This window comes from Copadichromis virginalis, linkage group LG5, assembly GCF_057382275.1.
Source record: "Copadichromis virginalis isolate Kocher_CV1m ecotype Utaka linkage group LG5, C_Virginalis_male_GT1.1, whole genome shotgun sequence".
In the NCBI taxonomy this organism is placed as follows: Eukaryota; Metazoa; Chordata; class Actinopteri; order Cichliformes; family Cichlidae; genus Copadichromis; species Copadichromis virginalis.
Window position 1 is genome coordinate 35,388,780 of NC_140622.1, and position 11,996 is coordinate 35,400,775.

At 39.4% G+C, this 11,996-nt stretch overlaps 1 protein-coding gene across 2 annotated transcripts; it reads left to right on the forward strand.

The window, feature by feature from the left end:
- Positions 1 to 2,086: 2,086 nt before the first annotated feature.
- On the forward strand, positions 2,087 to 7,182 carry LOC146710210 (N-acetyltransferase 8-like). 2 transcript variants are annotated; one of them, XM_085457561.1, is made up of 2 exons: positions 2,087 to 2,639; positions 5,393 to 7,182. In XM_085457561.1, the coding sequence occupies exon 2, from the start codon at positions 5,404 to 5,406 to the stop codon at positions 6,073 to 6,075; it is 672 nt and encodes a 223-aa protein (XP_085313687.1). In that variant the 5' UTR covers positions 2,087 to 2,639; positions 5,393 to 5,403; the 3' UTR covers positions 6,076 to 7,182. The 2 variants fall into 2 exon arrangements, with proteins under 2 accessions (XP_085313687.1, XP_085313688.1); XM_085457562.1 differs by lacking the exon at positions 2,087 to 2,639 and adding an exon at positions 2,657 to 3,873.
- The last annotated feature ends 4,814 nt before the right edge of the window (positions 7,183 to 11,996 follow it).

Consider the following 11,996-nt stretch of genomic DNA (forward strand, 5'->3'; position numbering starts at 1 on the left):
ACTTTTCTGCATGATCTACATCAGTCACAGAAAACAGGCTCCAGATATAAAAGGAAAGGATAAAAACAGCCTTTGATATATGTGTCACACAAAAGATGATTGTTATGTAACAGACCATCTTATACAGAATAAAATATTATTTCATTTAAAGAAAATTCAGGTTCATTTCAATCATACTTTCTTTGTGGCCTTTTGGTAACTTTACTGTCTTCACTTCTGCCACAAATCAGCTGCCACGTGAACATGCTCACTGCTGTCAATATTTTTTTTCACATGTGATTACACACAGGTATGAAGATAAAAACAGAACCAGGTGTGCCTGGATTAACTTTAATTTACTGCTCTGCTGCCAGCTGAGGGGGTGAACCTGAGTGAGACCTGTTAAATGTGTTTGTGACACAAGGACCATAAGACATAGCAGTTTGTTTTAGGCTGTACGCTTTCCAGCGCGCTCCCGTCAATGCTGTCCTCTCCAACCCTCAGAGATCTCTTCTGGGCCCTGTTGAAAACACGCAGTTCCTTGAATCTTTGGGCTGAAGGAAGGACAATACTCGGTGTATATATGCTCAATCAACAATCATTTATTTCGGTACAATTCACAAACAGAGCATTACAACGTCCGGACGGGAGAGATGCCTGCAGAGGTTCGACAGCATGTCTCAAAATGGTGGCAACTTTCACAGACTTTTATAGCTAATCCCGGCCCCCCTCCTTGTCATAAAAGCTGCATCTTCACATGTTTTTCTAATTCTTAGTGAGCCTGGCTCCTGACCTTGCCTCCCTGTCTTTCTGTGTGAAACTGGAAGGGGGGTAAAGAATGTGGTTTTATCTCTTCTGCCCAGACACCTAGTCTCCCTCTTATGGCCTTCTTCACATGATTCAGCAGTAAAACATTCTCAAGAAAACAGTGTCAGACATTCACAGCTGATCAAGGATACAGAGTAATGCACATTTTGTCTAATGAACTACAAATGATTATGTTTCTTTTATTCAAGAGTATAATAGAGACTAAACTACATACATAGCACACCATTAGAACTAAAGGATAATATATGGCCTGCAGCTGTTAAGCTAATTTACTACCTTGACTACTGGTCATAAAATGGCATATGTTTAACTACTAGTCTTTAACAGCCCCAGCAGCTACTGAAATAGGGAAGGCGTGGTTTGTGTGATGGACCTCAGCTGTGGAGGTACCGTCCCCCGAACCCACTGCTCGATCCATCCCTTGCAGCTGAGCCACAAACCACACTCCACCACAGTGTTAAAACACTGAGGTCCTGGAGATGGCATGTCATCCTTGCCAGAGTCAAATGAAAGAAGAAAAAAAAAAGGCTGGTTGTATCTCCTGTAGCATTTAGAAATTGGAAACTATTACTACCAATTACTGTATCAATTGAAAAGTATTTTATGTGCAAAACTTATGCTAAACTGTAAGTCACAACCTTACCTGTAGACAAATTGGTATATGCAGGTAACTATGTTAGCAGCAAGATGCTTTAAATGGAAATTTGTCAGGCAAGAAGCAAAATGGCCTCTTGTTTCTTGGCTATGGATTAAACTGTAAACAACAAAACGAGTACTGAATCAGGGTTTAAAAAGAGCATCTCAGTCTGTAGTTTTACTCACTTGTGTACCTATCTTTGATCCTTCCAGATGGGTGTAACTCTAAGAGTGGTTAGGTAATTAATGTTGCTTTATTTTCTGTCTATAAACTAACTTACCAAACTTAAGAATTAAAATGACATTAAAAAGTAACAGAACAATTATACTCAACGTGTATTCATTAGATATATTAAATGTAATCATTGCAATTCAAACAGAGACTAATTTTGCATGTAAAATGAGAAGTAAGAGCTGGTGAGAGGTCGAAGCTAAACACATGACGATCTGTATGTTGCTTGTGCATATATCCTACATCAATAAATACTGGAAACAACAAAGGGAGTGGAAATTTCTAAGTATGTGAGGTATGTTGCATGTGTACAGTAGCATGCATGTGACTCATGTTTCATCATATTTGACAGCAGCCATCTTCGGTCAGTATTTTACTGCTCTTCAAAGGACTTGTTTGTCCATTATTTGGTCTCTGTCATAAGAGAAAAGTACGAAAAGTCACGTAAACCTGTTGATGACAGCCATGAGCTGTATTTCAGTTTGTTGATGGTAACTCACAGAAATATCGATTGCGAGTTGTTCACACAGTCGCCAGCGTTCACATGCTCTCTGCAGATAAACTGGCCAGCCCCCAGATAGACTGCAAACGCGCTACTCCCGCTGAACCATAAATTCCGCTTTTGCGATTTTTGACTCTTCCGCGTTGCCTTCGTTTTTTGGCCCCGCAGGTTGTTGGAAGGTTGTGATTTCTGCAGGAAAACGTTCTGCATGGTTGACTTTGTGTAACATTTTTGTGTAACAGTAGAGGATGTTTAACACTTTTACAGCTGTACTTTGAACCGAATCATCCCATCGAAGTATTACATGGGCTTTGAGAGTCAAGCCTTTGTGCTGCTTTTGTGTTTTATTAACCAGTCTAGAAGTTGAGCTGATTCACGGTGTTGCTGCGCTTCTTCATTGTTTCGTGTGAACTCTTCTCCGTGAAGTATCAACTTGTGCAAGTTCACTAACGTAAGGCAGAGGTAATTGTGCGATTGTAATATGACTAGCAGACAAATTTGTTACACAGCAACTCATATAATCGCTTCTTGTGTTGTTGTTTTTTTATTAAGTTGGATAAGGTCTGTTAGAGACCTGTTGGTGGTGCACGAACAGGCCTGTGCTGTTGCTGAATGAGTTGAGTTTGGTGTAACGTGAGTGTGATCATATGTACAGACACTGTGTAACGGGTTTTCTGGCATTTAGACACATTTGATACCATTATATCCATGACGTAATGACATAGCATTAAACCATCACGTTAGCTCGTCCTTATTGCGTGCCGCGTGCATTTAAAAGTGCAAAGACTGTAAAATAACGAGTACGTTCTGTGTGGAGAAGTATTTTAAATCAAGGCAAAGATGGAGATGTATCAGATTGTTGTCTTGTTAAAAGGAAAAATGAACATTTTTGAGCAGGTACACCTGACTTTCAGCTATTTAGTTGAAAACTGAAACTACTGCTCATCTTCACTACGAACCAATCTGCAGATTACATTCACCAGCCAGTTTATTAGGTACATCTTGCTAATACTTGGTCAGTTTGGCATTTGCATTCAGAACTGCCTTAATTCATCATGGCATAGATTCAAGGAGGTGTGGGAAATATTCTCAAGAGATTTTGGTCCACGTTGACATGATAGCATCACAGAGTTCTGATGCAGATTTGTTAGCTGCACATCTAGGATGTAACTTTCCACATCCCAAAGGTGCTCTGTTGGATTGAGACCCGGTGAGTGTGGAGGCAATTTCAGTACAGTGAACTCACCGTTAACCACTTTGAGATTATTTGAGTTTTATGACATTGTGCTTTATCCTGATGAAAGCTGCCATCAAAGGATGCACTGGTACACTGTGGTGATAAATACTACCCAAGTATTGGAGATTATGTATCGGAATTTCAGGAGCGGGACCACGCCTCCAAACACGCTCCTTCCGGTTGTCATCTATATAGGTTCCCCCCAGTTCTGCAAACTGTTCATTCTGGTTCACGTGCCCCATCCTCCCTCCCTCCTTGTTCTCAATTCTTTAACTTATTCACTCCTATTTAGTACACGGGGATCTGCCAGGCCCGGGAGCCATCACCAGTCCTCTTTGAGGCCTTCCCCAAACCGCACCTCAATTAATGTCCAAGCATTCACCTTTACCTACTAAAATGCTGTCAAACCTAAAATGAGGACATGGGCCCAGCTAGTGAAGAGTCAGCAATGATACTCAGGTAGGCTGTGACATTTAAAAGATGCTCAGCCAGTGCTAAGTGCCCAAAGTGTGGCAAGAAAAGACATTCATTAGTAGGGCTGGGTATCGTCACTGATTTCTAGAATCGATTCAATTCCGATTCACAAGGCCCCGAATCGATTCGATCCACGATTCGATTTAATTCGATTCGATTTAAATCTGGGAAATTTTGACAGTCAGAAATATTATAATTCAGATCAGTACATTTACATATTTTTGTATCAATAAAAAGGAAGCTGACACACGCAAGACTTTATCACAGGTGTGAGCATCACAGCAGAGGCCTTTGTGTCAAAGTAGCTGAGGATAAAACACAGAAAAACATGAAGGTGATTTTCCTGGCCTGGGATTTTATAAAAATATTCTGCAGTACATCAAAAACGAAAGAAAACCATTAATCAACATATGAACATCACCTCTGAAGTTACAGCGGTTTTATTACAGACACAGCGTTTTGCATTTTGAATAATTTTAAAAAGTTTAAATTTGTTCAGTATTGAACAGCAGAAATGAGGTTTTCTTTTCGGAAGAATGTAAAAGGGAAAAAACAGCGGCCGACAGCCTGTAAACAACAGTAGACTTGTGCATAACAAGCAAGCGAATAATGAAGAAAGGGAAACTGTTCTTGAAGTACAGAGAGAGAGCTGTGCATCGCAGTGGAAGCAAAACAGTAAAAGTCTGAGTGAATTCATGACGATGTTTATGTGAAGCGTTTGGATCTTCTTTTGCTGCTGGTTTGGTCAATATTGTTTGGAGAGAGATCAAACTAACAGCTTTAGAATCGGCGCATAAAGGGCGTGCACACAAAGCGCAGACCCGCCGACAGATCAGAGTCAGCGAGCTGTCGGCTTTCAGCCCCGACTGTGAGAAAAGCGACATCTAACTGATTCTGATCCGCGGGTCCAGCTGTGTGTTTAAGTCTTTGTGCAGAATCCGTGTTCCTGCTCTCATTTACTGTCTTAACTGTTTGGTGGTTCTTGAAATTTTGTGAGATTTCACCTGAGATTCTGGCATTTTGGGCAAAATAAATTTATATTAAAAAATCGATTCAGGATTTTAATGAATCGATTTTACGTTATCCAAGCCAGAATCGATTTTAATCGATGAATCGATTATAAGAACCCACCCCTATTCATTAGACCAGGCAACATTTTTCTAGTATTGTGTTGTCCAATTTTGCTGACGCTTTAGTCTCAGCTTTCTGTTCATAGCCGAGTATGTTTAAAAATGCTCGTCTATATAACTTCGTTGTAACAAGTGGTTATTTGAATTATTGTTTTTATCCTATCTGCTGAAAGCTGTCTGGCCATTTTCCTCTGCCTTTTCAACACGACAATAAAAAGTTCTACACATTAAAAATTTTTTTTTATAAAATCAAATTAAATTATGAAAAAGGAAACTAAGTAAAAAACTAAAAGTAATTTTCCTTAAGGGTCATGCTTAGTAATGTAGTGTAAATAACAACAGCATTTCTCACTGTTTTATGATTTTCCTTGTAGTTACTTTCGTCATGCAGCTGGTGATCCGTCGGTACCGTCCTGCAGACAAGGACACAGTGCTCACCCTCTTCAGTACTGGCATCTTGGAGCATATCCGTCCATGTTTCTATAACGCCATGACCAGTCCCCTTTACCTCACCATCACCCCGACTCTGTGTGCTGTTGGTTATCTCCTTGGCTCTGTGTTTGGAGCTGTACTGTTCCCAGCAGCTTGGGTAGGTCTCATCTACTACTGCTGTCATGAAGTATATGCCAGCTTCGTCAGGGTGACACTTCGCACCGACATGCAGGACATCCCTGGGAACTTCCTCAGCAGACCTGATGACTGTTTCTGGGTGGCTGAGGCTGAGGTTGGAGCGAGAGCCCAGGTTGTTGGTATGGTGGCTGTGGTAGCTAAACACAGTGGGACAGAAAAGTATGGGGAAATGTTCAGAATGATCATTTCCCCACAGTATAGACGGATGGGCCTCGGCTTTAGGTTGACTCAGACCGCGGTTGACTTCTGTAAAGAACGGGGCTTCTCCAAGGCGGTGTTGGAGACTAGCTCCACCCAAATGGCAGCTGTGGCCCTGTACAGCAAAGTGGGGTTTAACCGTGTCCAGTCTCATATCAAAGCACAGGCAGCTCATTGGATCATTTCACTGGCCAGGGTCACGATTATAAGGATGGAAAAATACTTGTAAATCAAAAATAACACTCATCAGCAGTGTGTTGTTTTCACGCTTGGCTCCTCTTTAACAGTGGTTTAATATTTGGCAATGGTTAAACTTGACTGTAACCAAAACGTTGTTCAGGTGTAACTTTGGAAAAAAAAAGCCCAATCTGTTATATACTTTAGGACAAAGCACTATGAACAGATCTGAAAGTAAGGAGCAAGATGTTGTTACTAAAACCTGGTTTCCTCTTTATAGAGTACTTTACATATTCTCTGACTACACCTTAAGCCCCCCAAAAATTGTCTGTTAACAACATAAGGCCAATTAGCAGCTCCAGTCCTGTGAACCAAGATTTAACAGTTAATCCTTACATTGTGTACTTTTCAGTGACGATTAGAATAACTTAATGTAATCAGATGTACTGACCACTTTCTGCTGTATTCATTTAAAAAAGAAAGAAAGAAATGTTTTAAAATGTCATAACTGAGAGACAGTTAACATATTGTAAGCACATGATACAAAGATACATGTCGTAATAATATTAATAATAAAACCATTAACTTTTAAAAGGCAAACGTAGAGAATTTATATGCATCAGAGTGGACTTAAAATTCTCATTAAACTCTTCCATTGTTTTACACCTTTTTTCCTTGATGTAATCAGAATAACTGAGATATTTGCTTATGAAATGAAGACATGATTATTAAGACTGATGATGTTGAAAATTAAATCACAAATCTAAATTCAGTATGTTGTGCCCCAGCCTGTACTGTAGATGTGAATGTGAACAGCAGAGGACACTATTGATCTAAGTAACACTGAAGCTCTTTTGATGAAAATCAGTATTTACTGATATTGTACTGTATTTACTTCCTTTTATACCAGAAAGTATTAGGAGTTTAAAATATGTGTGCACCAACAACAGTGCTGGGAAGTAAATACAGTACATTTTCTAATATGCTTTGTGAACACAAGTTTTATATCTAGAATATGTTGTGATAGACTGTGATGCAGAATATGAAACAATAACAGATGACCTAGTGCACAACCTTTCATGGGTAATGGTAGCAGTTTGAAACTCACTGACTGCTGTAGCTGGTGTTCATTACAACTTCCAACATTTTAAAAATTCTATGTGGTTTGATTTGTCATTTTTCAGACCAGAAAGGAAAAACATAGTATCTCCTGCAGTTAGCAAAAGACCACAAGGACTCCTCCCATTGTTTTTTGTGTTTTCCCATGCTGTACTGAAAACTAATTCCCCTCTAAGTGAAGCAAAATATGCATTTTTCTATGCTCAGGAGATACTTTGTTGTTCGTGTAAACACACTTTTGAGTTGTCTGCCTATTTTTCTAGTTTACCATTAGGGGGTGCCAAATATTTGAATCCTAAATAGAGTATCCTGGGCACGGTACAGTAAAATTCAGTTTTACGTGGATTTCCGGTTGATAGTTTTTCTAAGAACTGAACAAATTATTTAAATCAACACTGATCAGTATTGGCAGAAAATTGTAGGAACTGTGCTGGAAAGACCAATATTTGTGTGTATAGTATTCTTCTAGTCATTTTGTGTTTCATTTCTGAGAGCACGCCATATGTCTCAGGTTACTGAACACCTGAATGATGAGGGGTTAATATGCCACTTTTCTGCATGATCTACATCAGTCACAGAAAACAGGCTCCAGATATAAAAGGAAAGGATAAAAACAGCCTTTGATATATGTGTCACACAAAAGATGATTGTTATGTAACAGACCATCTTATACAGAATAAAATATTATTCACATGTGATTACACACAGGTATGAAGATAAAAACAGAACCAGGTGTGCCTGGATTAACTTTAATTTACTGCTCTGCTGCCAGCTGAGGGGGTGAACCTGAGTGAGACCTGTTAAATGTGTTTGTGACACAAGGACCATAAGACATAGCAGTTTGTTTTAGGCTGTACGCTTTCCAGCGCACTCCCGTCAATGCTGTCCTCTCCAACCCTCAGAGATCTCTTCTGGGCCCCAGCAGCTACTGAAATAGGGAAGGCGTGGTTTGTGTGATGGACCTCAGCTGTGGAGGTACCGTCCCCCGAACCCACTGCTCGATCCATCCCTTGCAGCTGAGCCACAAACCACACTCCACCACAGTGTTAAAACACTGAGGTCCTGGAGATGGCATGTCATCCTTGCCAGAGTCAAATGAAAGAAGAAAAAAAAAAAGGCTGGTTGTATCTCCTGTAGCATTTAGAAATTGGAAACTATTACTACCAATTACTGTATCAATTGAAAAGTATTTTATGTGCAAAACTTATGCTAAACTGTAAGTCACAACCTTACCTGTAGACAAATTGGTATATGCAGGTAACTATGTTAGCAGCAAGATGCTTTAAATGGAAATTTGTCAGGCAAGAAGCAAAATGGCCTCTTGTTTCTTGGCTATGGATTAAACTGTAAACAACAAAACGAGTACTGAATCAGGGTTTAAAAAGAGCATCTCAGTCTGTAGTTTTACCCACTTGTGTACCTATCTTTGATCCTTCCAGATGGGTGTAACTCTAAGAGTGGTTAGGTAATTAATGTTGCTTTATTTTCTGTCTATAAACTAACTTACCAAACTTAAGAATTAAAATGACATTAAAAAGTAACAGAACAATTATACTCAACGTGTATTCATTAGATATATTAAATGTAATCATTGCAATTCAAACAGAGACTAATTTTGCATGTAAAATGAGAAGTAAGAGCTGGTGAGAGGTCGAAGCTAAACACATGACGATCTGTATGTTGCTTGTGCATATATCCTACATCAATAAATACTGGAAACAACAAAGGGAGTGGAAATTTCTAAGTATGTGAGGTATGTTGCATGTGTACAGTAGCATGCATGTGACTCCTGTTTCATCATATTTGACAGCAGCCATCTTGGGTCAGTATTTTACTGCTCTTCAAAGGACTTGTTTGTCCATTATTTGGTCTCTGTCAGAAGATAAATGTACGAAAAGTCACGTAAACCTGTTGACAGCACAAAATATCTAAAGAATTGCTTTGATTTACTCTGGTGCCACTTTGTCTGAAAAAATATTTGTTTCCCTCTGTTGTGACATTTTTGGTTACAGAAAGTCATTTCAACATAAGATGAGAGCAAATCAATATCACGTTTAGGCAGTCTGAGATATTGTGGAGATAAAATAAAGAGATAAAAAAATAAATAAAATAAAAATAAATACAAAATTATATATATATATATATATATATATATATATATATATGTGTGTGTGTGTGTGTGTGTGTGTGTGTGCGTGCGTGCGTTTTTGTGTATATATGTATATATATATATACATATATACACATATATATTAAGAATTTAAATCTTTGCAATTGGGCTTTAAAAACACTATCTATCTATCTATCTATCTATCTATCTATCTATCTATCTATCTATCTATCTATCTATATATATATATATATATATATATATATATATATATATATATATAAAAACACCCAGCACGCCCCTGCGGGCGGTTTATCCTTCAAGCTCGGGTCCTCTACCAGAGGCCTGGGAGCTTGAGGGTCCTGCGCAGTATCTTAGCTGTTCCCAGGACTGCGCTCTTCTGGACAGAGATCTCCGATGTTGTTCCCGGGATCTGCTGGAGCCACTCGCCTAGCTTGGGAGTCACCGCACCTAGTGCTCCGATTACCACGGGGACCACCGTTACCTTCACCCTCCACATCCTCTCGAGCTCTTCTCTGAGCCCTTGGTGTTTCTCCAGCTTCTCGTGTTCCTTCTTCCTGATATTGCTGTCATTCGGAACCGCTACATCGATCACTACGGCCGTCTTCTTCTGTTTGTCTACCACCACTATGTCCGGTTGGTTAGCCACCACCATTTTGTCCGTCTGTATCTGGAAGTCCCACAGGATCTTAGCTCGGTCATTCTCCACCACCCTTGGGGGCATCTCCCATTTTGACCTCGGGACTTCCAGGTTATACTCGGCACAGATGTTCCTGTACACTATGCCGGCCACTTGGTTATGGCGTTCCATGTATGCCTTGCCTGCTAGCATCTTGCACCCTGCTGTTATGTGCTGGATTGTCTCTGGGGCATCTTTACACAGCCTGCACCTGGGGTCTTGCCTGGTGTGATAGACCCCAGCCTCTATGGATCTTGTGCTCATATATATATATATATATGTGTATATATATATATATATATATATATATATATATATATATATATATATAAATCTTATAAAGTTTGTATCTGTCTTGTGTGAAATTTGTATGAAAAGCATACAAGAGTGAAAACAGATATATGATGCCTTGAAAAATTATATATATGAAACTTGTATGTTTTGGATACTTACTGGACTGTATTTTGTTCTCTTCTGGAAGTTATTTAATACTTGCACTTTCCAAATACTTGGTCTTTAATATAAACCAAATTCTTTTACACTTTTTATATACCCAGTTTATTAGATACATGTGTTTAAATGCTTATTAAGCCCAGTTTAAAGCAATGTAATGCATTACTGTTCTAAATTCAGTAATTGCATTAAAGTTACAATTATGCTGTTACTTGTGTTTCAAAGGTTCTTCAGCTATCTGTACCAGGCAGATGGAAACAAAAAGCAATATTATTATTATTTTTCTTCCTGGGCCCATTATAATTAGAGATACAGCTTTTGAGGAGTGGGGATATGGAGACAAGAGAGTGATGGTAAAGCGGAAACTGCATCCAGTACAGTAACAACCACATTATACAGCAAACAGAACTTTAGCTCTTTGCATTCACTGTTCATGTCACTAAAGTGGAATCACTGTGGTGATCGCCAGTGCATTTTTCGCCCAGGCAGTGCACCATGATGGCTCAAAAAAAAAAAGAAGTTATATTATGTATATCTGAGATGTTGTTGGGTTAGTTATTAGTTGAACTGCAGCATGTGACGATAATTGAGAGCTACACTTTAGTTATTAGCAGTGGCTCGTAGCCATTCACTTTAATGAATCTTTGAATTTCTCTCTAGCTATGTCCTTCCATCTATTTTCTTACCATGTTAATTTCACTGTCTTCCTCTCTTCCTCACACTGCTGTTGGGACTGTGGTCCCTCCTGCTGCTTTTCTCCACAGCTCTTGCTACCAGCACCAGCCTCCTGCTACCGTGAGGCCTAGTTGTTGATGATACTGCTGTTCGCGGTGCAGCAGCCTCAACACTTAACATGTTGGTTAATTTGACACAGAAAATGTGGTTTTTGTACAATTCAGACGAGATCTGCAAAGGGTGGTGCGCTCGGCAGAACGCATCATTCAATCAGAGCTCCCTGACCTGCTGTCCATCTACACCAAGCGGTGCAAGTCCAAAGCTAGGAAGATTATGATGGACCTCTCCCATCCCAACAATGGACTCTTCTCACTGTTGAGGTCTGGGAAGCGCTTCCGCTCCCTTAAGGCCAAAACAGAGAGAATGAGGAGGAGCTTCTTCCCCCAGGCTATTCGGGGCCTGAACCAGGTGTAGGACTGGACTCTCCCAAACACGTCACTATAAGACTGGACTCTCACACACGTCACCACACGCACCACCACACATTTCCTATAATCCTATAATTCCTATAATTTATAATCCTTATCTTTATAATCTCTTCTGCTATTTGCACATTCTTTACTGTAAATTCCTAAGTTAATTTGTAAATTTTTGTAGTAAACTGTAAATTGTAAATATTGTAAAACTTTTCTTCTGTCATTTAATGGTCGGGCATTGTACAGCTACAAGCATTTCACCCCCATGTCATACTGTGTATGGTTGTGTGTGTGTGACAAATAAAATTTGAATTTGAATTTGAATTCACGAAATTTGTTAATTTCCAGAATTTATTTTTATCATCTTTTTATTGTTTTTCGCAGCTTTCCAGCTCCACCTTCACGCCCCTTCTTCCACACTAAACCTTTTCTACAAGCCT

Bases quoted from the DNA above. Each gene is read 5' to 3' on its own strand.
- LOC146710210 (XM_085457561.1), top strand. From the start codon at position 5,404: ATGCAGCTGGTGATCCGTCGGTACCGTCCTGCAGACAAGGACACAGTG.